The sequence below is a fragment of the Pelophylax lessonae genome, assembly GCF_965119305.1.
Source record: "Pelophylax lessonae genome assembly, chromosome: 2".
Lineage (NCBI taxonomy): Eukaryota > Metazoa > Chordata > Amphibia > Anura > Ranidae > Pelophylax > Pelophylax lessonae.
Genome location: NC_138769.1, coordinates 198,773,967 through 198,798,993, shown reverse-complemented (window position 1 = coordinate 198,798,993; position 25,027 = coordinate 198,773,967). Strand labels below are relative to the sequence as shown.

The 25,027-nt window shown below is 38.7% G+C and overlaps 1 protein-coding gene across 1 annotated transcript in view; it reads right to left on the bottom strand.

The window, feature by feature from the left end:
- Window positions 1–25,027, bottom strand: part of TBL1X (transducin beta like 1 X-linked) — a 398,056-nt gene that overhangs the window by 20,272 nt on the left and 352,757 nt on the right. Inside the window, exons 9-13 of the mRNA XM_082245440.1 lie at window positions 22,627–22,690; window positions 19,854–19,951; window positions 14,404–14,464; window positions 12,790–12,911; window positions 3,771–3,845 (exon numbers count right to left, since the gene is read on the bottom strand). Coding sequence (XP_082101566.1) covers window positions 3,771–3,845; window positions 12,790–12,911; window positions 14,404–14,464; window positions 19,854–19,951; window positions 22,627–22,690 — 420 coding nt within the window. The remainder of the gene's footprint in view (window positions 1–3,770; window positions 3,846–12,789; window positions 12,912–14,403; window positions 14,465–19,853; window positions 19,952–22,626; window positions 22,691–25,027) is intronic.

The following is a 25,027-nucleotide window of genomic DNA, read 5'->3' as shown; positions in this document are numbered from 1 at the left end:
AATGTAAAGTCTATCCAGTGAAACCATGTCTTTTTGTAGGCCTTCCCCAATTCTAAGCACAGAGAATGATGCCTGATAAGACACCAGGCCACTCTCTGCATCCATAACTGAATAGAGGAGGATATGGGAGACTTCTAAAAGGGATCCCTGGAAGAAGCTGAGTGAGGAAGCAGCGTAACGCGTAGGATAGAGCACCGGAAGTGACATAGCGGCACCCTTTGACCTATATTGGTTATGCGAACTTGAAAGGCTTGTTACATGTTAGTGTTACTCTGTTTTTTTATAAATAAATGATGTGGCAATACTTCACTATATTGGCCCGTTTATTTTGGAGATCCTGAAGTCCCTTCCATGACCCTATCAAACCGATCCTCAACATAAGGAGAAAATCGGTATCCAGCACCTCCACAGCACCCCAGTGGCAGAGAGGAGTAAGAAACATATCCCAGAGACACAGTATAAGGCTTATTATGGAAGGAATTGAGGTGAGCGCTTAGGACACCTAGTGGTCACTGCACTGAAGAGCACCTGCATGCATTTTTAGGAGGAAGATTTTGATCACCATTTAACACCATTTGGGACACTTGAGCACTTTAAATATATTAGTAGTATTGAACCACTTGTGAATTTAAACAAAGACGTGGATTATTAATTTAATACAGTGGGAGAATATATGCACAGAACACTTTTTATATGTATATTTGTCTGTCACCAATATTATTTATTGAATATATTTATATGGTTTGTATACACCTATTAATTATAAGTTAATAATGTTTTATGGTGAAGCACATATTCAATTATTCACTTTAGCACTGAGTCACTTTAGATAGTTATATTATTTGAATTATTATATTATATATTATATATATTGAAGACATACATAAATATTTTAGAGCACGGATGCACCTTTAAAGTGCGGTACTCCTCCCCGTTATATTGATCTGAATTGTGTGGTTACCAATAATAGTACCTGCAGCATTAAAGGTTTTAGGTGGGCACAAGCATTGGACAGCGCGAGAATTACACACCCTTTTATTGTGTATTGCGTTAACTAACTAAGGGAAATATTTTTGTCATTTTTATTGTTTTTTTTTTTAACGAGTAATGGCAGCAATCTGCGTTTTTTTTGCGGGACTGCGACATTGCGGCGGACAGATCGGACCCTTGACTGACATTTTTGACACTTTTGGGGGTACCAGTGACATTAGTACAGTAATCAGTGCTATACATATGCACTGTTACTGTAAAAATTACACTGGCAAGGAAGGGGTTAACTTTATTTGAGAAGGAGGGGTTAAGTGTGTCCCTAGGGAGCGTGGTTCTTACTGTGATTGGATGTGGCTTTTCATGTAACAGCAGAGATCTACGGTCCTACATAGCAGGACCGTATGATCTCTGCTGTTACACAGGGGAGAATGACAGGCGGCTTTGTTTACACTAGCCGCCTGCCTTTCTCCCGGTGTAACCGACGATCGTGAGTGAGCAGCGGACATCGCTTTGCCTGTGAGGGGCTGACTGCCGACGTAAATAGTCGTTAGGCAGTCGGCAAGTGGTTAAGGTGGTAGAGGTCCATATAAAGGTGAAATTAGCACTAAAGTGATTAGCTGTTGTCTGATGTTTGAAAGTTAATTTTTAGTGATGAGAGGTTGCCATAGGTCCGAAATTCCCACATAAAGTTGGAATGATAGTTAAGTGGGCATTTTCTGGCAATGGTCTCCCAGTGTCAAACCCTTTATGCTTGCATTGGATCTTAGGACCAGCCACAGACTGTTCAAATCCTGCTGAACTGGCCAAGATTCAAACCATAGCAGGAAAGAAATTTACTATGCCTATGGCGGGCCAAAGAATTGCATTACTTATTTACAATTCTGTTTTTTATTGTTAAAGAATAATATAAGTAGAAATTAGGGATGTATTAATCCCTAATACAAAACTGTTGCCCTGTAATCTCAGATATCACTTAAAACAAAAGTAAACTGTTGTGGGGGTGGCCAGCATTCTTCATAATGTGCAAATGTTCGCAGCGTACTTGAACACCAAGTGTGCTCTCAGTGATGTGAGGTTGGAGCTCCCTGCATCCAATCCATCTCTGGGGGTGCCATGTTATGTTTCTCTTCTTCCAAGTCCACTATCTTTTTACTTTACCCATTGGGCAGACTCTGATAATGTAACTCCCACACATGCGCATGGTAGTTGCATTATGTCAGCACCCAGCTCCATTCCCTGTAAAATGGCGGGACTATTCAGTATTGTGCATATGCTTCAGTCAATGTACAGATTTAAAAAACAAAAAAACAAAACAAAAGAAATCTAAAATAGTTTTTAGGTTTTAGGTTTCTAGGCTTTAGTTTTCTTTCCCAATATTTTTTATTGAGAGAATTTAGATTCAAGAACAGAAGTACATATAAAAAAAGAAACAGTATCACAGTGCAGTCACGGACAATATCATGGGTGAAGCACATCTGACTCAAAGAAAACATGAACAGTATGTATATGAGAATCCATACCAGAACAACATCAGACATAAAGGCAAAATACTGTAAGGAAAGTAAAGGGAAAAATTGCCCAATCGCATCGTCCAACTTGATGTCGTGAGATCCTGATAAAAAGCATTCTATCCACAGGCTGCATGCACTCTGAATATCTCCTAAACTGTGCATGTGTCCTGATGAAGCTGGGGTATCCATTTATCTTATCCCTTTTTTGGTTATACCTTTCCCTTGTTTTGTTTTGTCAATGGATGACACAGGGGAGCTGAATCATGTGATCAGACAGGAGAGAGCTGAAAATAGGTAGGTAAATAAATCTTTTTTTACACAGGTTAGTATGTATAGATGTTAGGAGAGGGGAGGGGACTATTTATGACTAGTTATGCTTATCTAAACACCAGAACAGGAAGAGGAACACTTAAAAAGGGAAGGGGAAAGGAGGAAATGGATTCAGAAAGAGAGGAATTACCTCCAAATGAGGTAATGCCTTTGCTCCCTGTGACAGAACCTTCCAGCACCCAGCTTGGGTGCTTCTGTCAAGATATAGCTTCCTCCAGTCTTGAACCAGGGACCAGATATTATAGGTGACCTACCAAGACTAGCTGACAATAGCTTAGATGCCATCTGGAACTCACTTTATGAAAAACTCACACATAATTTATATACCACACAATTTCAGGTAGGGCCTGATCACATTACCCTAACAATACAAACTGTAAACAGGAATACAATTAACATTAATTATAGTAACATCTGCTCTGAGTCTCACAGTCTGAAGCAGGCATTTCTGGTTTGAGGCATGGAGACCCCAAATATGTACATGGATCCTCCAGTTCCAAGTGTCTGTGTGTTTTGGGAAAACATGGACTTGAATTAGAAACAAGACCACTCCAAGGGTCCCCCAGGCACACACCTCCCAAAGAGTAGTGTTCCCTTAAAAGCCAGGGCCCATAGTCAGTAGGCAAGAGTCTACCCTGCAGTCCAAAAGCCCCTGTCCCGGTTGGGTCTGTCACACTCTCATTAGATGAGATTAGGACTTTAAAAGCCTTTACTTCAGCTACTAGGAAATACAGAATCACCAAAGATATCTTTCTGAGGAATCCACCTATTTTATCCAACTTTAGGCTCTAACAAATACAGATTTTAAACTGATATTAATAAATATCATAAAGAATACCAGATTATGACAATGTCAAATTATACCATCAACAAATTATAGTTCATCATGTGTTAATACATTGTAGATTCACAAACAGCTTTAATTGTTAAGCTACTTACCTTTAAGGTCATATCATCTGAACATGATGCTAATAACATTCCTGATGGGTCCCATTTAATTGCATTTACTTCATTCTAAAAGAAAACCCAGTGTTATAAGTCAATGGGAATACAGCCGACATCCAGTGGAGGGCAATCATGCATCATTTTAGAACAGTTGTATACAACACTTTTCACAAAGCTCATTTTTAACCTCTCATACTCAAACAAAGTGTTTATTGCTAGGGAATAGCTTTAGAAAAATATATTATCTTTTTTCTAACATAACCTATTTTTTATCTATTTGCGGCTCTAAGTAAGCATAATAACACACAGAATAAGGCGTTGCCTTTATGACAGCTGTAAGAAGGTACTGTATCACGGTAACAGTGAATTGAAAAGACCTTGTTATCTAAATGATGGTGCCAGGTAAGATCAACACAATAGGAATACCAGGTGGCTGAAATGATATCTTATTATTACAGAAGAGTGAATTGGTTTGCTTGTTCTGAAGTTCAGCTCACATTGATCCAATGTGCTTGAGGCAGGTATTTGATAACATTTGGTGATTTACGGCAAAATATTTTTTTCAACATTTTTACATTTTAGTAAATTTTGGCAGGTTGCATGGTACTACTTTAAAGCCCTCCAAGTCTCCCCTCTGACTTTCACGATGGTGAAAAAGCCAATCGGGTGGGGGTCATCAGACAAAGCATTGCAGGTGCTTATGTTTTCCAGTGAAACTAAAGACATTTTAGTACTGCTTACAGCCCGTATTCGCTGGCTACAATGTTTTTCTACATCATCATGCACAGCACATTAGTAGTACATTGCCATGTTTTAGTAACCTGTTCCTGTTGGCTGTACCCATATATGCAGCCTCTGGCTGGATGGGCTTTAACGCTGGCTGGCTTCATGTATGCGTCCATAGGGAACAGCTTTTGTATTGAGAGCATGCTCACTGTGCACCCCCAGCACAGTAACTAAAATATCACGAAAAACTCCCAAGCATTTTTTCCAATTGGGAGCTTTCCGTAACCTATGTGACAGCCAATCATAGCGGTCACATAATTTGAATACCCACCTCCAGGATGACCTTTGGGTAAACAGCTCAATATATACTTGAAGTGTATATCTGGGAGCAGTTTACATGTCAACAAATTTTTATATTTGTGTCCATCCAATCCTGAGATATACACAGCCCTGCGAGGCAGCACAGCGAAGATGGTGACCTGACTTTTCCCTGCTGCAGTTAAAGAGTTAATTCACCTTTACAGAAAAAAATGTAAAGGTGAACAAACACTGAAGATCATCCCTACCCCCCCAGTCTCCGCTGTACTGACCTTTGGGGTTGCCGAGCTGTCAGTACCCTCGCAGCCACTCCAGTGGTCCAGGGATTTGAAATCCCTGCTCTTCTCCCTTTTCTCCATCAGCGCTTGAGGCCCGGACCAGATGGGTTCTGATTGGGCAGCGCTGGTCTCAGCGAACAAAGCAAAACAGCTAGATCACCTTCCTGTCCTCAGGCTGTGACTGGACATGGAAGGAGCAGCAACAGGCTGATGAGGTCATCTCTCTGTTCTCTCGTTCTGTCAGCATGTTCCTTTTCAGCACATATGAATGCAGTGCACCTGATTAGCCCAAGGTGCTGCCTATTATAGTTCCAGTCTAAGTGCTGTTGTATGGGGGATTACAAGAAGCTGAAATCAAGTCAAAATTAGGCATTTATGCTAGGTACCTGTAAAATACACTTAATGATTTTTAAATAAGTACATAATTTAATTCATTGTTATTTTTAAAGTCTGCCTGGTGTTCAGCTTTAGTCTTAAAAGTTTTTAAACTGTTACTTTATAATTGTTTTACCACATACATGCAAGCTTTGTTTTACAAACATTAAAAATGTAGCCAGGTGTTGGGCTACAGCAAAATGGAGGATACATTGCCTTTTATTCTTCTCTCACTCTACTGAGATACCAATGTTATGCTGTACTATTCTCCTCTGGCCAGCCGGGGGAGAGCTAAAGCCAAGCAAGACCATAGACGTCTATGCAGAGCACCGAACCTCCTGGGATATGTTGTTTGAGTCTATAGCTATATAATGGGACAAATAGACTTCTAACACTACAAATACCAATAGGCACTGTGCAGTAGGAGCAGTGGAAAGATTTATTTTATTAAACTGCCCAGGAAGGTTCTTCCTGTTGGCACCAAGGTAGTTAGAGAGAGAGAGAACCTTTGTCTGGATATTCACCTGCCAGTGGGAAACTATGTTAGTTTAGATCCGAACTTGAGACTGGGAGTGAGGGCACCCGGGGGAGTGCAGCACTGCATCTCAGCACCTGCACCACTGCTGCAAGGAGGGTGGGTCATCCTCGTCCACAAAATTTTTACTCCCCAATGCTGATGACCAGATGCTTTCAGAGAGAGACCGAGGGAGCCTCCCCTTCTACAGCGAGCAGTCACTGCAGCATACCCGTAAATGGTGAGAGCACTATTTGCTCATTGCTAATACTGCTAGAAGGGACTGAGCCACTGACAGCAGAACACCAAGTGTACCCAATCCATACTGCATCCATACTGCACTCTATACCGCACTTATTTCAAACCTAGACTACACCTAAACCAACCCTTTACCACATTATACTGAACCTTAACCACATCTGAATCACATCTACCTTGCACTTGTGCGAAGACTATACTGCACCTACACTGCATGTAGGATAATTGTGACTGTGTTTTAAGTGCAAAGATACTTTTAAAGGGCTAAATTGATAGCTGACAGAGGAACATCTTAAAGGACTGTCTTCTCCCTAACAATTATTCTGCAAGTCCCCTTTGTTCCCCTGCTCCCTCCGCTACCATGTTCCTTTTCTTTTAGATACCCATTTGGTCTAGGACTAGTATTGCCACCATAAAGGTGCTCTGACAGTATAGTTCCAGCATTCAACTTTAACTGCTTGCCGACCGCCGCAAGTAGATTTACTGCGGCGGTCAGCCCCTGCCAGGCAGAGTGACGTTAATTAACGTCACTAGCCTGGGAGGGTCTGGGGAGCGAGCGCGCGCCCGCGGAGGCGAGCTCCCGATCCCGCGCGGTCACGCACCCCCCCGCGCGTGTGACCAGCGGACCCGATGTCCGCCGGCCACTCGGCGATCGTCGGGGGGAGAGGGAGAATGTCAGGCAGCTTGTGTAAACAAGCTGCCTGTCATTCTCCTCGCTGTAAAGACACTGATTACACGGATCTAGTATGTAGATCCGTTGATCAGTGTCCTTACAGCTAGAGCCACAGCCAATCACAGTAAGAATCACGCCCCTAGGGACACACACAGCCCCTCCCTCCCAAATAAAGTTAACCCCTTCACTGCCAGTGTATTTTTACAGTAACAGTGCATATGTATAGCACTGATTACTGTAGAAATGTCACTGGTAACCCCAAAAGTGTCAAAAATGTCAGTCAAGGGTCCGATCTGTCCGCCGCAATGTCGCAGTACCGCAAAAAAAATCGCAGATTGCCGCCATTACGCGTTAAAAAAAAACAACAAAAATGACAAAAATCTTTCCCTTTGTTAGTAAACGCGATAACTTTTGCGCAAACCAATCAAAATACGCTTTTTGCGATTTTTTTTACCAAACATAGGTAGGATAAAACAAATTGGCCAAAAATGTTAAAAAATTTTGATTTTTACATTTTTTTTTGGGGAATTTCATATAAAAAAATGTGAAAAATATTGCTATTTTTGCAAAATTGTCGCTCTTTTTTTGTTTATAGCGCGTGATCAAAAAATCGCTCAGGTGATCAAATACCACCAAAAGAAAGCTCTGTTTGTGGGAAAAAAAGGACGTTAAATTCGTTTAGGTACAGCGTCGCACGACCGCGCAATTGTCCGTTAAAGTCACGCAGTGCCGAATCGCAAAATACCCCCTGGTCTTTTAGCAGGAAAATCCTCCGGGGCTTAAGTGGTTAATACTGCTGTCGCCCTGCTACTGTTTAAGCTGATCTGAAAGCCAAATGTCATCTTATACCTAGTTTTTACTGTTACTCACTTTGTAGGCTAAATTGTGTTATTACCATTGTTAATCCATTTTATGCTTGCCTAATTACCAACCATATTGGGTTAAAATATATTAAGTTTGCCTTTAGAACCTATTTTTTTTGCGTGTTTTCTTTGATGTAACATTACTATTGGGTACTTCCAGTGAGTTCCTGTGATATTATATGTTTCTACACTCAATCTGGTGTGTCAGAGGGGGCGAGGTTCTTGAGATGGTTGAGGCAAATAACAGAGGACCCATCATCTCCAGCGGCTCCTAGGGGGGTAGCACTACAAATACATGACAAATATTCCCTTTAATGCTATGGGTAAACTAAAGAAGCAAGCACAAAAGAAGCAGCCTGCCTTGATACAGGATTCATTTGCATGAAACATCAGACTGAGCCTTCTGTTAAAGGATGAGCCACATCTCTCATTCAGCTCAGGCTACTGAGTTTTGTAAAGAACAGGCTTTTTCAGCAAAGCAGAAAGAGGAAAAAGCGGAGTAAAAAAGTTACAGCTCTGTCTGCTGGCTCCAGAACAGAAGTCCCCTATCCCTGCATGGTTGAGCAGGGCAGATGTCACTCAAGTAGTGTCAGCTACCTGTAACGTCCACCTGTGATGCTGTTGCCAACAGCACTCTAGATGACCAAGTGAGTTGATGATGGAGTAAGTTATTTTTTCTTTTTTTCAGCTGGATTGCCACCCAAACAGCTCAATGGTCTAAACTGATGTTCTGCTTTATCAATTTATGGGAAAATCAGTTTTGTCAAAATTGTCCCTTTAGGCTCAGTTTACATACATACATGCAAACTGGATGCATTTTGAGCCACATCCAATTCGCATGACTTGTGAACCGGCAGCTTTCTCTATGGAGTGGTTCACATATATGCAGGCTGGCAGCGGCCCCTTTTTAAAAAGAGTCCTGGGCATTTTTTAGTCCGGTTCAGGTGTGATTTCAAGTAAAAATTCCCACCAAAATTGCAACTGAACCGGTAAAAAAAACTCCAACGGCTTCCATTTAAAAAATGCAGGACATGTGTGAACCGAGCCTTATTACTATGGAAATCAACTTAAAAAAAATATACTTGAGCAATGATGTCCAAACTAAACTATAATCAGAATTTGATCCAATTTGTTACTATTTGTAATCTGTCATTCCTACCTTTGCAGTTAACAACTGTTTTCTTTTAATAATGGAGAAGGTCCTTAAATAGATATAACACCCTTACACTTCTAAAGGGATAATTACATCAGAATAGCCACATTAGTAGCTGCAACATTTTATAATAAGCTCTTGTTTTCACTGGCACCTATCCTAAAGAAAATCAGCTTACTACAAAAGCAAAATATCTGTTCTTTATATATGGAAACCATTGTGAGCTGCTAGGGTGTGATATTGAATTAAAACAATACAGTATATAACATGATTCGCTCACACACTACACACTGTCATATGCATGTGTTGAACTGAAAAATAAACAATATTCTGTGCCGCGCTTCACTTATAACAACATTAACCCCTGTCAAATCAAACCAATATATATATATACAGTAAACATAAATCCACCTAATAGATGTCCTTAAACAGTGCTCTATATCTTGCTCATGTTGTGTCAAAATACCATTATTTTACATTATACTGAAAGACGTCATCAAGCCCTCTCCTACGCGTTACGCCACAGGGTCATGTGGCTTCATCAGGAGGATTCTTATGGATGGGCCGGCATGACACTCTGATATATATGTATTCAATCAGCACCATTTTATTGTAATCCCCTTATAGTTTCTCTTGCGCCATTTTACCTAGGACCAATATCTATATATTCTACCACTGCGAGCATATATATTATTCCTATTTGATCTAATACTGTAATGGTACCCTGATACATTGAGACATGCATACACTACAATATATGATATACCAATAAATATCTCCAAAATGGATCTAGTCTCATAAAATCCCTTATTACTGACCCCCCTTGCTTACAATCAAATACATTATTTATTGCACTTTTACTTTATTGTCATAAAATAAGTATATTTTAAAAAGTTAAAAAACACCATATAATGGTATAAAATTAATTTACCATAAATAAAGAACATAAAATATATTTAGAAAACCCCAAAATATAACCAAGAAATAATTAATCACCCCAAATTATATAACTAATCTAGTCATCACGCATCACTCAAAAAACATGTGAGATCAAAGTCTTTGTTTAACACTCTAGGTGCTAAAGTTGTAAGCTCATCTATCCATCAGGATTCTTTTTTACCTTATTCCCTTATTTTATTATCCTCCCTCTAGTCGCTCCTCTGGATATCAATGCCCCAAAACTCGAGTCCCCTACAGTCTTTATTATTTACCTTGCAAAAATGGTTGGAATGATAATGCTTATCATACCCTCTGCTTATATTTTACACATGCTCTTTTATCCTGTCCTTCAGTGCTCTTTTTGTTCTTCCTATATATATCATGTCACTTGGGCATTTTAGAGCATACACTACTCTTTTAGTGTCACAAGATATGAGCTCTTATATCATATACCTTTACTTGAATATGAATAAGTAAATAGTGTTCTTCTTCTGGGGTTACTACTTACTCTGTTGCAACTAAAGCATCTGCCACATGCATAGAACTTCTTACCCTAAAAAAATTACATTTATTGTGTGCTGGAGGATCTATTATATTCTTAACCACCTTGTCCCTCAATGTGGGGGCCTTCTTATAAATAAACCTGTGTTTAACAGGTATAATACCTTTTAAATGTTTATCATGTAACAACACCTGCCAGTGTTTATGTACTATTTTCTCCACTCTTTTATATTGTGTGTTATAATTAAGTACTACCGCCAGTTCCCTCTCTTTCTCCTCCAAATTTTTGTTCTGCTCACTAATCAATTCATTTCTGTCAATAATCCTTACTTTATTTCTCTCCTCTTCGATAAAGCCTACTTGGTATCCCATTTCTGGGATCCTTTAAGCTATAATTTCTCTGTGTCTTAGGTATGCTGTTGTTTCTTGTACCAGTGGCTGAAGAAAATAATCAATGTATTCCTAGGGCGCCCTGGTGGGTGTTGACTATTCTTGTAAATTTTTGGCACACAGTATATTATGGGTATTTTACATGTCGACAGTATTTAATACATTTCTTCTCTTTTATTTAGAATCCCCTTTCCCACTCTGTTGCCTTATGAGTTTATGTGTAATCTCCATTAGACTGTTGCCTGATGAGGAGTTTATGTATAAAACTCCATCAGTAATTGTAAATATTAATGTAAATAAATGTACACATTTATTGATTGCAAACTCATACTTGGAATATATGGTAGATGGGTAATTTGTGTAAACCAGACGGACCGGCTTTAGTAATCTATGAATTCAGTTTAACAAGTCCCTTTGAAAGGCCAGCCGGCTATTCACATTTAAACACATAAAATCAATCCCATTCAACAAGTCTGTTCGCTGGGAGGTGGCCTGTTGATATGCCAAATAGTATCAACCTGTAATCCAGACTTCCTGGGGCCAATGAAACTAGGGGAATAGATCACGTCACGTCCGCCCTTATTTCAATCCTCCATATCAAAGAACTCTCATTAAGATATGCAATGAAGATTGACTATCGGTTGAAGGGTTGGACAATGGGCCCTGGAGATGAACCTTGCATCTTAATTTTCATTTTCAAAGTAAACTAACAGGTTCTCCCCCCAACAGAGAGGAGTGGTTAGCAAGGGGCTGAATTATGCTAAGCTAGGGGAGGGGGAAGTTCTCCAATCCTGAAGGAGATACGCCCAGAGGGAGGAACAGGGCGGGATAGCTGACCCAATCAGAATAGCCCTATACAAGAATATGCGATAGGGTTCTATATTAGTGTAGGTTAGGGGAGAGGGGCGCCCTCTTGCAAGGCAGACCAGGATGAAACACTCAAGGGAATGGTAACTATGAATGTTTAAGATATACATGGCTTGTCCTCTTTGTGTCTGTGTTCGTATATGAGTATCATACTCTATATTTGTTTATTTAAACTAGGAATATTTTCCATTTGTTTGTATGTACCATAGATAGATTGTTGTAAATTAATTTAGGCTTTCAAACTATATACCAATAGAATAATTGCTGTTTTAAAGCTTTCATTCATAGTCAAAGAACTCTAATTTTTAACCCAAATATTGTCTGAGGTAAATTAAATCTCATATCTTTCGGGTAACACACTCCATATTTAATGACCTTCCACCTCTCCTCTAAAAAAGGGCCTGGAGAATAATTGTTCTGTTCCTTATATTGAAGTGGTGTGTACCTATTATAGGTATCCACATTATACCCCCTCTGGGGTGGTTTCCTAAACCTAGGTCTGTGTGGCTTGGGATAATATACTGAACTGTACCGATCATAGTTATCTTGCCAATAATTCTGGTATCCAATACCATAACCAGATTTGTAGCTTGACGACATCACAATGCTCTATAGACGAGATAGTATGATATAGTTTGGTGCTCTGCTAGTACCTATAACAAGTGAGTGTAAATTTGAAAGTTTTTATGGTAATAAATGAATTTAAAAAAAAAGATGAAGCACTGTTTGGCGATTTCTCTTTCCATATGTATGGCTGAGTGGCGAGATCATGCACTAGCATAAGAAGTATCTGTGGAGTCCAATAACCCAGGAGTATTTATAGTCCACTAAGATTTTTTGCATGATTGGCACAAATTTGGTGGAACTATTAAGGAATCACTTGATGAGATATATATCACATGAACAGTTTATTCATGGACTGTGTTTTTCATGGACTATGTCTTTCAGTATAATGTAGTATAATGGTATTTTGACACAACATGAGCAAGATATAGAGCATTGTTTTTAGGACATTTAATCGGTAGATTTATGTTTATACACTGTATATTTGTTTCGTTTGACATAAATTATATGTTCTAGCTATACTATGTTCTGTCTGACCTTTTATTAACAAATGATCCATGTGCTAACAAATACAGAAAATAATAAAATGGTTACCGTGTGTCCTTGAAAGGTTTTAACTGGACGGTCACAGCCAAGCCTGCAAACATGAATACACATGTCTGTGCTACACGATGCAAAGGTGGTATTGTTCTGCCAATCCACATCTAGAGCAGGAGCTATAGATAAAATATAAAGACATTGTATTATCTGTGTTAAAGTCCACAGCTCGTGAAATATTAGGTACCTTTTCATAAAAGTTTATCCATTTGCCATAGATTTCTCTGTCAATTCAAGCACCAGACTAATAAATATACTTTCCATGAGCAAGTGGGTCAAGTGAAAAAGTATACAAACAGCCAAAACATTTTTAAACTTTTCCATATAGTGGAGAGGATTTTTCGTTTCTGCTATCCAGTGAATTGTTGGAAAGTTTTACATCTCATTTACTTTTTAAGTTTCACCTAATGGGAACTGAGGGGAAATACACAACAGGGACAAATACAGCAATACAAAGCTAACTGCATTCAAGCCTTTCCCTTCTCAAAAAAACAAAAAAAATCTTCCTGTCTTTATTATTGACATTACACAGCAATATGGATATTTTTTTTTTTTTTTAAAGCTAGAAGCACCTTTTTTATTTAATTCTGTCTTGCAGCAATAAAATGAGAGAAAATTTTGGCAAAATTTTAGCCAACATGAAATAGGCAATCAAGTTCACCAAAATTATCTCTACTCTCCATATATCAGTAGAGTTTTCATCAAGCCCTGGTTCACACTGATGGGATTTCATATGCATTCCAGAATGCATGGAATTGCATGACAAGTGAAATAACAATAAATATATATGGTGGTTGTTCACATATATGCAGTCTGAATGCAATGCATTTTTAAAAAGGGTCCTGTGTGTATTTGGTGCAGTGTGATGTGATTTTTCATTTTCATAGAGTCTAATAGGAACTGCTTAGAAAACACATAGGTGTTCAAAGACTTTGTGATTCCAGTGCAATTTACAGCAGGCTATAATGTGTTTCTGAGCTAATTTCCAGAGAGAGAGAAAGATAGAGAGAATTTCAGCTATATCCAAATCACATTGGAATTGCACCGGGATCGCACCTGAACGCTCATGAAGTCTCACTGAACATTATCTTTGAAATCACACTAAAAAAACTCAGTCAAATTGCACCACATAAGTGTGAACCTAGGCTAAAATCTATCATTGACACTGTGGCCTTGAAATTTATTTAATGAAGGTTATGCTGTCATAACCTGTTTGCAGTGCTTCCCACAAACAGACATACCTCCTAACTGTCTAAGATGGAAATATGGGTGACTTTAAAGGTAAAAAACAAACACTGCCCACCCAGATGTGTGGTCTAGTAGGAGTTCATGCTCAAAAAACCCATATATATTGGATTCCCCTTAATGTTAATATTTAAATATAGCAATACAAAAATTTCACGGTTGGGTGATAAATTCTGTGTAATATAGACATTTCTGGTAAAAACATTTTTTTTTTTTATCAGAAAAAAGAAATACTGTATTTGCAACTTATTTTAAACAGGAGATCTGTTCAGATCTAAAAATAGAAAGACAGCTGGTGGTCCTTGACATGATAAAAATGTGTACACTGTTGATACATGTGAACAAAAACCAATATGTCAGCCATACCTGAATGGAAAGGGAACTGTTGTTTTGCTTCTCCTGTATGAGCATCCCAAATGATTGTGGTCTACATAAAAAATGAAAAGAAAGTGAAAACTTTGTAACTGTTCAGCTGAGAATGTGACTTTTTCCTACATACAGAAATAATGGTTGCCATTAAAATATTCTTTACTGTAAACTGCTCTGCCTTTTGCCTGTTAATTGATTTTTCATCTGCTACATCTGTGACTTATACACTATGATTTGTTCAAACTGGAAAACGTATATTTTATTACACATTAGTCACCACATAGGCATTTTTATACATTCATCAGTATAAAAATGTGTTGGTTTAACTGTTTTCAAGCATTCCCCCCTTACTGTCTTGATTTTGGGGTGATTCAGCTGAGATTTGAACCTAGGTCCCATGCCATGTTCTAGCTCAAGTACTGAAATGCTTGTTCCATCACCTGATGCTGGTATCTGACTGGCTCCCATACAGGAGAGTGGGGGAAAACCTATTCCCAATTCCTGTTTAGAGACATGTACAAGCTAAGTGGAAAGTCTAGTAAAGACGCCCTTAGTGTGCTCTGAGGTGCCGAACTGGTCTGAGGTTTGAAGACGTTGTGTGGGGGGCTGATATGAGGTCTGAAGAGTGGCTGATCTGGGGACTGAAAAGTGGTTTCAAAGAATTGACCTGAGGTGACGGTCTGAAGGTGAGTTTAAGGGGGGAGATCTGGGGTCTGAAGGAAAATTTAAGGGAACGGTTAGGGGTCTGAATGTAGGCCTGAATGTTAAACGGTTATCTACTCAAAACTTGTTATTTTTAGTATTGGATATAATGGGGAAAGCTTAGAACCCATGTCAAGTTTTACTTCTATTTGGTTCCTGTTAGAGGGATGTTCCCTCACTTTCTGTTCTTGGGACATCGCTGTACCAGACAGAAAGCAAGGAAAAATCTGCCACAGGCAAACATACAACAATAAAAAAGCTGAAAGTTGTTCTAGCATACAACCTACTTTTACCAGACAGAAAGCTAAGAAATCTCTTCAACGGAACCTCTGATGACAGGAAAACCTGCCAGGAGTACCAATCCTTCCCCACTCTATCCCAAACTAAAAATTAGGTTATTCACTATATACACACTCAGAGGGCATTGATCTGGAGTCTGAATGTTAAGGGGGTGGTTTGGAGTTTGAATGTTAAGGGTGGCAGATCTGGAGTCTGATAGGCTGATTTGTTTTTCTATAACTGATGCTGGGGCATTTTAACCCCCACTGACCACTGAAACCAGTGCCATTTTCTGTCCCACTAACTTTGGGGCATTTTTTTCCTCTTTCATGCATTCTATGCATGAAGGTAAAAAAACTTCTGTGTGCAGCAGTGCCCCCCCCCCGCTGACCCCCTAATACTCCCCTGAGCTCCCCCTCAATCCAGCGATGTTCATGAGAGCTGAGCTTCAACTCGGATCTCTCATTCCTCATTGGCTAGGACAGCAGTGGGAGCCATTCGCTCCTGCTACTGTTAACCACAGCCAGGGAGCTAATGAGGAGAGAGTGGGGGGGCAGTGGCTCTGTGTGTCTTATGGATGCAGAGAGTGGGCTTCAGGAGCCAGCAAGCACCAGTGCCCCCAGAGAAAGCAGGCTTGCTATTAGGGGCATTAGCTGAAGAGGAGGAGATCAGGAGCACTGGCAGGAGACCCGAAAAGTGGAGGACTGGGACGGCTCTGTGCAAAACCACTGCACAGGGCAGGTAAGTATGGCATGTTTGTTTGTTTTTTTGTTTTTTTAAATTAACCTTTAATGTCACTTTAAGAAAATATCAGAGAGCATATCCATAAAAGATACTATAAAAAAGTACATTATGTTGAGTATTTTTTGTAGACATCTCATATATGAAGTGTACATAGTGGCATTAAATCTAACCTAATACAAGTTGGTGAGGCCAACATAGAGTCAGTTTGGGTTACGTTGCAGTTTGCTAATCATGCAGTAACTCGTGTAGGTGTGATATATAGACCACCTGGTCAAGTTAAAGAACTAGATGATCTACTAGTTGAAGAAATAGCTAAAATGACAATGAAAGGAGAAGTTATCATTATGGGAGATTTCAATCTTCCAGATATAAACTGGAAAACCAAAATAGCAAGTTCTACCAGGAGTACAGATATTCTAAATTCCCTACTGGGGTTGTCTCTGCAACAAGTGGTTGAGGAGCCAACCCGGAGGGAGGCCATTTTGGATCTGGTATTCACAAATGGGGATTCGGTATATGATGTCATTGTAGGCGAAACCTTGGGATCTAGTGATCACCAGTCAGTGTGGTTTAATATAAGAACTGTGAAAGAGTCACACCACACAAAAACAAAAGTTTTAGATTTTAGAAAAACAGACTTTTCAAAAATGAAATTAGTCATAAATGAGTCCTTATCAGACTGGAACGGATTACATGGAGTCCAGGAGAAATGGGACTACTTAAAAGGTGCATTATTGAAGGCAACAGAAAATTGCATTAGACTTGTCAGTAAAAGCAAAAAAAGGAAGAGACCACTGTGGTACTCAGCAGAAGTGGCCCAAATCATTAAAAATAAAAAGCTAGCATTTTGTAATTATAAAAAAACCCAGAGCAATGAAGATAAGGAAATCTACAAGATTAGGCAGAAAGAGGCCAAGCAAGTTATAAGAACTTCTAAAGCGCAGGCAGAAGAAAAACTAGCTCAGTCTATGAAAAAGGGGGATAAGACATTCTTCAGATATATAAATGAAAAAAGGAAATTAAAACAAGGAATAACTAAATTAAAAACAAAGGACGGAAGGTATGTAGAAGAAAATAAAGGGCTAGCTGACTGCCTTAATGAATACTTCTGTTCAGTTTTTACAGAAGAAAAAGGAGAAGGACCTCCACTTGAAAGGATGACTAATGAATCATTTCATGCATGTGTCTTTACAGAGGAAGACATTCTAAGATTGCTGTCTAAAGTGAAGACAAATAAGTCACAGGGTCCTGATGGGATACACCCAAGATTATTAAAAGAGCTTAGTGGTGAGCTGGCAAAACCATTAACAGATCTATTTAACCAATCATTAGTAACAGGAGTCGTCCCGGAAGATTGGAAATTGGCAAATGTCGTGCCCATTCACAAGAAAGGTAGTAGGGAGGAATCGAGCAACTATAGACCAGTGAGTCTGACATCAATAGTAGGCAAATTAATGGAAACCCTATTAAAGGATAGGATTGTGGAACATCTTAAATCCCATGGATTGCAAGATGAAAAACAACATGGGTTTACTTCAGGGAGATCATGTCAAACAAATCTTATAGATTTTTTTGACTGGGTGACTAAAATAATAGACGGTGGAGGTGCAGTAGACATTGCATATCTAGATATTAGTAAGGCTTTTGACACTGTCCCACATAGAAGACTTATCAATAAACTGCAGTCATTGAGCATGGACTCCCATATTGTTGAGTGGATTAGGCAGTGGCTGAGTGACAGACAACAGAGGGTTGTAGTCAATGGAGAACATTCAGAACAAGGTCATGTTACCAGTGGGGTACCTCAGGGATCTGTACTGGGACCAATTTTGTTTAATATCTTCATAAGTGATATTGCAAAAGGCCTCGATGGTAAGGTTTGTCTTTTTGCTGATGACACAAAGATATGTAACAGGGTTGATGTTCCTGGAGGGAAACGCCAAATGGAAAAGGATTTAGGAAAACTAGAAGAATGGTCAGAACTCTGGCAACTGAAATTTAATGTGGATAAGTGCAAGATAATGCACCTGGGGCGTAAAAACCCAAGGGCAGAATATAGAATATTTGACACAGTCCTGACCTCAGTATCTGAGGAAAGGGATTTAGGAGTAATTATTTCAGAAGACTTAAAGGTGGGAAGACAATGTAATAGAGCAGCACGAAATGCCAGCAGAATGCTTGGATGTATAGGGAGAGGTATAAGCAGTAGAAAGAGAGAAGTGCTTATGCCGCTGTACAGAACACTGGTGAGACCTCACTTGGAGTATTGTGCGCAGTACTGGAGGCCATATCTCCAGAAGGATATAGATACTCTAGAGAGAGTTCAGAGAAGAGCTACTAAACTAGTACATGGATTGCAGGAAAAAACTTACCAGGAAAGGATAAAGGACCTTAACATGTATAGCTTGGAAGAAAGAAGAGACAGAGGGGATATGATAGAAACATTTAAATACATAAAGGGAATCAACTCGGTAAAGGAGGAGAGCATATTTAAAAGAAGAAAAACTACCACAAGAGGACACAGTTTTAAATTAGAGGGGCAAAGGTTTAAAAGTAATATGAGGAAGTATTACTTTACTGAGAGAGTAGTGGATGCATGGAATAACCTTCCTGCAGAAGTGGTAGCTGCAAATACAGTGAAGGAGTTTAAGCATGCATGGGATAGGCATAAGGCTATCCTTCATACAAGATAGGGCCAGGGACTATTCATAGGATTCAGATATATTGGGCAGACTAGATGGGCCAAATGGTTCTTATCTGCCGACACATTCTATGTTTCTATGTTTCTATGTTAATTCTGCTAATTCAGACAACCATGTTGCCATCTGGCTGTATGGACCAAATTTACATTCTTGAATATGTAAATGACAGTAATGATGTAAGCTCTCATGACACATCTGTTTTACATGCCCTACTACAAGCAGCTTCCTACAGTCTGATAAAAGGAAAGATTAGTGATGATAACCATGATTTTGGTTTAACTGATTTAGTCAGCCATAATGATAAGTCTCAATTTGGCACACTGAACTTAGGTAGTCTACTTTTTAAATCTTTGTTTAGGGTAGCTCTAGCCATCTACTAGGTTGTGTTTCAGAAGTTATTTGTTCCTCCTACATATATAAATTGAATAAAACATGTCAAACCTAAGCATTTAGAATTGGGTTGAAACAGTGTATCTGAATATGTGATTGCTTAATTTCCTTTGATGGTGCAGGCACAAGACTACACAGCAAAGGCACAGGGTGGATTCTACACTCACACGTGGCATTACTAGTATATTCAGAAAGTGTGCTAGTATGCCATATATAGACCCTGTTTTCCAAACGTATGCAAAAGACTTCGATTGCCCAAACGGGTGTCACTTGTTTATGTCTGGAGAGTTAGAAAGTGTGAGAACCATCTACTGATCTTCAGTCAAGTGGATAAACTTTGCAAGAAAGGCAGTTCTACTATGCAGCAATTTCATGAATGATGGGCATATTTGTAATAGTAAATCAAGAGTGATGATAAATATGTTAATGTGTGACCAGCTTACATAGAGCACTGTCCCTAAATCCTCCATCCTCCCCTATAAATCTATTTTCCTGGTCTACATGTAATCAACATAATCATACAATGTGTGGCCAGCATTTCCAAGATAAACAGTAAATGAGTAACATTGGTTTGTATCTTTTTTATCAAAACCCTTTTTTTTCTTCTCTTCAACACAAAATAGAGTATACCTTATCAACACCCGCACTCAGTATATAGTTGCCTTTCTTGTTCCACTTCAGTGCAAAAATTGGACCTTTGTGCTGACCTAATGTGCTCGCAAGGTTGCCTGTAGGAAAAATTGTAAAAACGTTTATTCTCGAAAATGCACATTTTTGTATCAAGGCAGGGTGCAAAATGCAAAATACAAAAAAAACAAAACAAAACAACGATAAATAAATAAACAAATAATTAATACATCAATTAAAATTAGACCCTGGCTTCTGGCTGCTTCCTGAAAATATTGGTAATGACATTGAGCCTTGCTGCTGCCTCCTGGGAGTAAAAACTGAGTATCCTAAAACTCAAGAGAATGCACTATTGCAGGATCCAGTGATTATGCAGAAAAATGTTCATTTTTTTTTGCTTTGACTTAACTTTATTACATGGGGTGGTAAGGGTTTAGTAAACAAACAGACCTGGTGATTTCATGCAAGGTATGTATAAAATCCTTTCATTCCTTAAGCCAGCATTGAGGCTACAAGAATGTTCAGAAGTTTTATTTTAATTCAATGCAACTCCAGCCTCAAAAAGCCACTGAGATAAATGGCAAAACTGTAGCATGCCTAACCCATTTAGAACACTTCAGGAGCCTCAGAGCTAATTTTTCAATGACAAAGAACATTTATTGCCTGAGATGGTAAACCCCTGCTGCTCTTGGCTCCCATGCAGGTGGAAGAATTTTCCACTTGGTAACTTTGCAAACAAAATTTGAAAATCCTCCACTAGTTTGTTTGTCAGATTCACCATGCCGTGCTTTTTTTTTATATGCACTACACTAAATGTGAATGAATAATGGTAAGTATGTTCAATCTCTATCACGCTATCATTTATAATCTCTAAGTTGGATGTGTTTCACACATTACATATTAATAGAGTCTTGTTTTCTATTGTTCTCACCAATCTTTTCAATAACAAGCACAGCCGGATTCTTTAGAAATAACAAAACTTGTTGAAATGAGTCAGTGGGCTGTTAACACATTGTCAAAAAAAACCCACATTTTGTATGTGCACAAGGCACAATACATATTTATAGTACAAGTTGAAATTGTTTAATAAAAACATACATGATTTTAAGAACTCCTACCTAATGGTTAGGAATTATTGATATTATAGTAGTTACCTCTTTGTAGTAGGAAACATTTAGCAAATACTTCTTGGTATATGTCAACCTATCCTAAGTCCCCTTGCTAGTGAATATATTCTAGTAGTACTCATTACATTATCCCTCTTGTTTATTGATAATTAACTATATTTATGTGCTTGTGTTTCCATTTGGTAAAGCGTAAATATAAAATTTACAGGAAAAGTTAAAGGGAAAATTTAGCCCTTGGCCATGTAGAATGCAGCCCTTTGTGTTCATGGTTAAGAGCCTAAATTTTCTACTATTGGCTATTATTAGTAAACAGAACATTTTTAGGCGTTGGATAAAGTAGGATGCGCCCCCTCATCCTCCAACGGCCATAGATGGGAAAGGAGGGAGGAGAGAGATGACAGCCCACCGCACATCCAGCACTGACAAGGACTTGGTTTGGTCTTGGTTACTTGAGAGGGGACATGCATACAGATGGATTTCACACCATCTGCGCTGATTTCACACCTTTAGCTGGATTTCCCCTTTTCCATCTATGGCCGTTGGAGGATGAGGGAGCAAATCCAGTTGAGGTTTACCATTTTGTTCTAGCTGCAATTGTACACTATCACTATACCATCTACTTACCCTGAGGAAGGAAAATAGTGTTCCTGAAATGCATTGGGACATATCCTGTGGACACCCTCTCTGAAAGCCATATACTTGAGTAGGCTGGTCTGGTGCTCCAGTTTTGAGAGTACCAGGGTATTCATTATTGTGATTGTACATGGCTATTTAACTTGTTTTTATCTGATTTTGCACCCTCCTAATTTTTCAAGTTTGAACTCTCCAAGGCCAAAACTCCTACACTTTAAAAATGTATAATCTCTCAAATAGTGCAGCGCAAACAAAAAAAATAATGTAAAATAAATGCAATGATCAATAAAAACATAAACTAATAAATAATAAGTCCATTTCATTCTAAAGATCCACATATTGATGACCACTGTGAGGAAGTGCTCAGCTCCTTACTATGACCAAAAGGTCTCAATACGCCTTCCCTTCCCCAATAGGGAGACACAATTCATCCAGTGGGCACTGGATAAAGTATGACATCAAACAGAAAGCACTAGATATTACTTCATTTTATCTTTGCATATATATCACGCATGGACTTATACCGCTGATACTGAGTTCCCACTGGATGAACTGTGTCCCCCTATTGGGGAAGGCGTATTGAGACCTATTGGTCATAGCAAGGAGGTGAGTGGCTGCTTATGTATGTAATTGAAGGATTTTCACATTGACACCTGCATGCCTCAGTTGGAAGCACTTCCTCACAGTGGTCATCAATATGTGGATCTTTAGAATGACATGAACCTATTAATTATTAATTTATGTTTATATTGATGATTGTATTTATTTTACATTATTTATTTTTTTTGTGCTACACTATTTGAGAGATTATAACTTATTTTGTATACCTGAAAAAATATCCGTACGGTTTACCAGCACTGGAGCTGCTGTAAAGTTGTGGATACACAACCTTATCTTTTTTGCAAATATTTATCTGTACTATTTTTTTACCTGTGATATCAGCCAAATAATTAGGAAATGATCAATGACAGTGGTATAAAACACAAACAATACGAAATACATAATAATAAATATACCATCCTGCGTCCAAATTCTTGCAAAGCCATCATATGATCCTGTAGCCAAAAGCGTGCCATCAGCCTGTGGGAAAGCAAATATTTAAAATAAATATGGTATATTTAACTTTGTATCCTGGAGACGGAACATTCAATTCAATGTCTGCCTTTTTTCTGCAAAAGTAATATAAAGCCCAATCATCAAGGGGGACATTTACAAAGCGTAACAGTGCATGTTCTCTGTAAGGAAAGGCATTAAAAGAATTTCACCGTCTATTAAACCATCTGCCATCAGCTCTAGGTGAAAGCTGTTTTTTTCTTGTCTGTAGCTAAATTTAAAGAATGACAAGCTGTTGAAAATGCATGAAAAAAAGTAAAATTAAGTTCATGGCATTTTTATTCAGTTATAAGGTATTAACCCTTGTAAGAAAATTACTGAATCCAAATAACGAATTTATAATAAATCCCAGTTGTAAAGGAAAACTAAAATGCACTTGAGTGAGTCCACATGCTAATGTATTATTATTTTTTTTTTTTAAAAAGCCATTTTGTATTTATTTTTTACATATAGTACTTGTTGTTTTATATTTTATGACTGTATTACAAATTGATTAATAATTAATCTAGTGGCTTTGTGTATATTATTAAATGTGATGAACAAGTTGGCTAAAGCAATCTAGCCTTTAGGCTAGGTTTACAGCTCATGAATGCACATTTGTGCATGAGTTTTTGTACGTTTTCGTGCTACGGTTGCCCATTCTTTAAATGGGCTGCCCTACTTGCAACAAACACACCAAAAAAGCTCATGTACCTTTTTGGAAATTGAGCTTCATGTGTTTTGACACACTTGTCCCATGTCTGCTTGCTATGTTTGGGGTGCCATTAACAACCAATAGCACAACAAGCGCAATGTGCTTGATATTAGAGGCCATTGGGGTGCTACAGAAAATATTTTAACATATACTGTACTTGCCCTTTATTAGCTTTACAGTCTACTGCTTTACCCAGAGACCTGACCAAATTGAGGATAACAATGTAGTTCAGATATTGTGCAGTAGTGTGTATACCGTATGTAATAGGTGAACATGGCTGTCACATGTACATATCTTTTTCAAAACTATTTGCAGAAACATGATATTTTAGCCAATAACTCCCATTATTAGGATTATCTGTTCTAAAAAAAATCAGCCAAAAGTGTATGTATTGTTCAAATCTCTTTTGGAAGCTAAATCAGGGAAATGCCTTTTTGCTTAAGGTGCAGTGACAGTTTCTTAGGCTACCATATACACTGTGGATTAAAATTAGAACGTCTAAACCACTATGAAAACAACTAGCATTTATGCCCTAATGTTGACACGGGATTTGTAAATTTAACAGCCTAATATGCATTCTAAAACACCAGCCATTCTATACAATTCTTGGTTCTAGTGCATGAGTAGCTGTTGAACCTAAAAAAGAACTCTCAAGTGGACCTATACCTTAAATAGACCCCTACAATAAAAGAAAAATACATTAACATTATAGATTATTTTGTATTAATGGCATAGCTCCCAACTGTTCCTGATTTGGAACAAAGTCCCTCTGTTCCTTGTTCTTCCTCATTTGTCCCTCATTTTGGTCTGATCCATATACAGTATCTCACAAAAGTGAGTACACCCCTCATATTTTTGTAAATATTTTATTATATCTTTCCATGTGACAACACTGAAGAAATTACACTTTGCTACAATGTAAAGTAGTGAGTGTAGAGCTTGTAAAACAGTGTAAATTTGCTGCCCCCTCAAAATAACTCAACACACAGCTATTAATATCTAAGCCACTGGCAACAAAAGTGAGTACACCCCTAAGTGCAAATGTCCACATTGGGCGCAAAGTGTCAATACTTTGTGTGGCCACCATTATTTTCCACCACTGCCTTAACCCTCTTGGTCATGCTCAATAGGGTTTAGGTCTGGAGACATGCTTGGCCAGTCCATCACCTTTACCCTCAGCTTCTTTAGCAAGACAGTGGTCATTTTGGAGGTGTGTTTGGGATCATTATTATATTGGAATACTGCCCTGAGGCCCAGTCTCCGAAGAAAGGGGATCATGCTCTGCTTCAGTATGTCACAGTACATGTTGGCATTCATGGCTCCCTCAATGAACTCTGGCTCCCCAGTGCCTGCAGCACTCATGCAGCCCCAGACCATGACACTCCCATCACCATGCTTGACTGCAGGCTAGACACACACACTTGGAGCCACACACTTGACACCATCTGAACCAAATACTTTTATCTTGGTCTAATCAGACCACAGGACATGGTTTCAATAATCCATGTCCTTAGTCAGATTGTCTTCAGCAAACTGTTTGAGGGCTTTCTTGTGCATCATCTTTAGAAGAGGCTTCCTTCTGGGACGACATTCAGACCAATTGGATATAG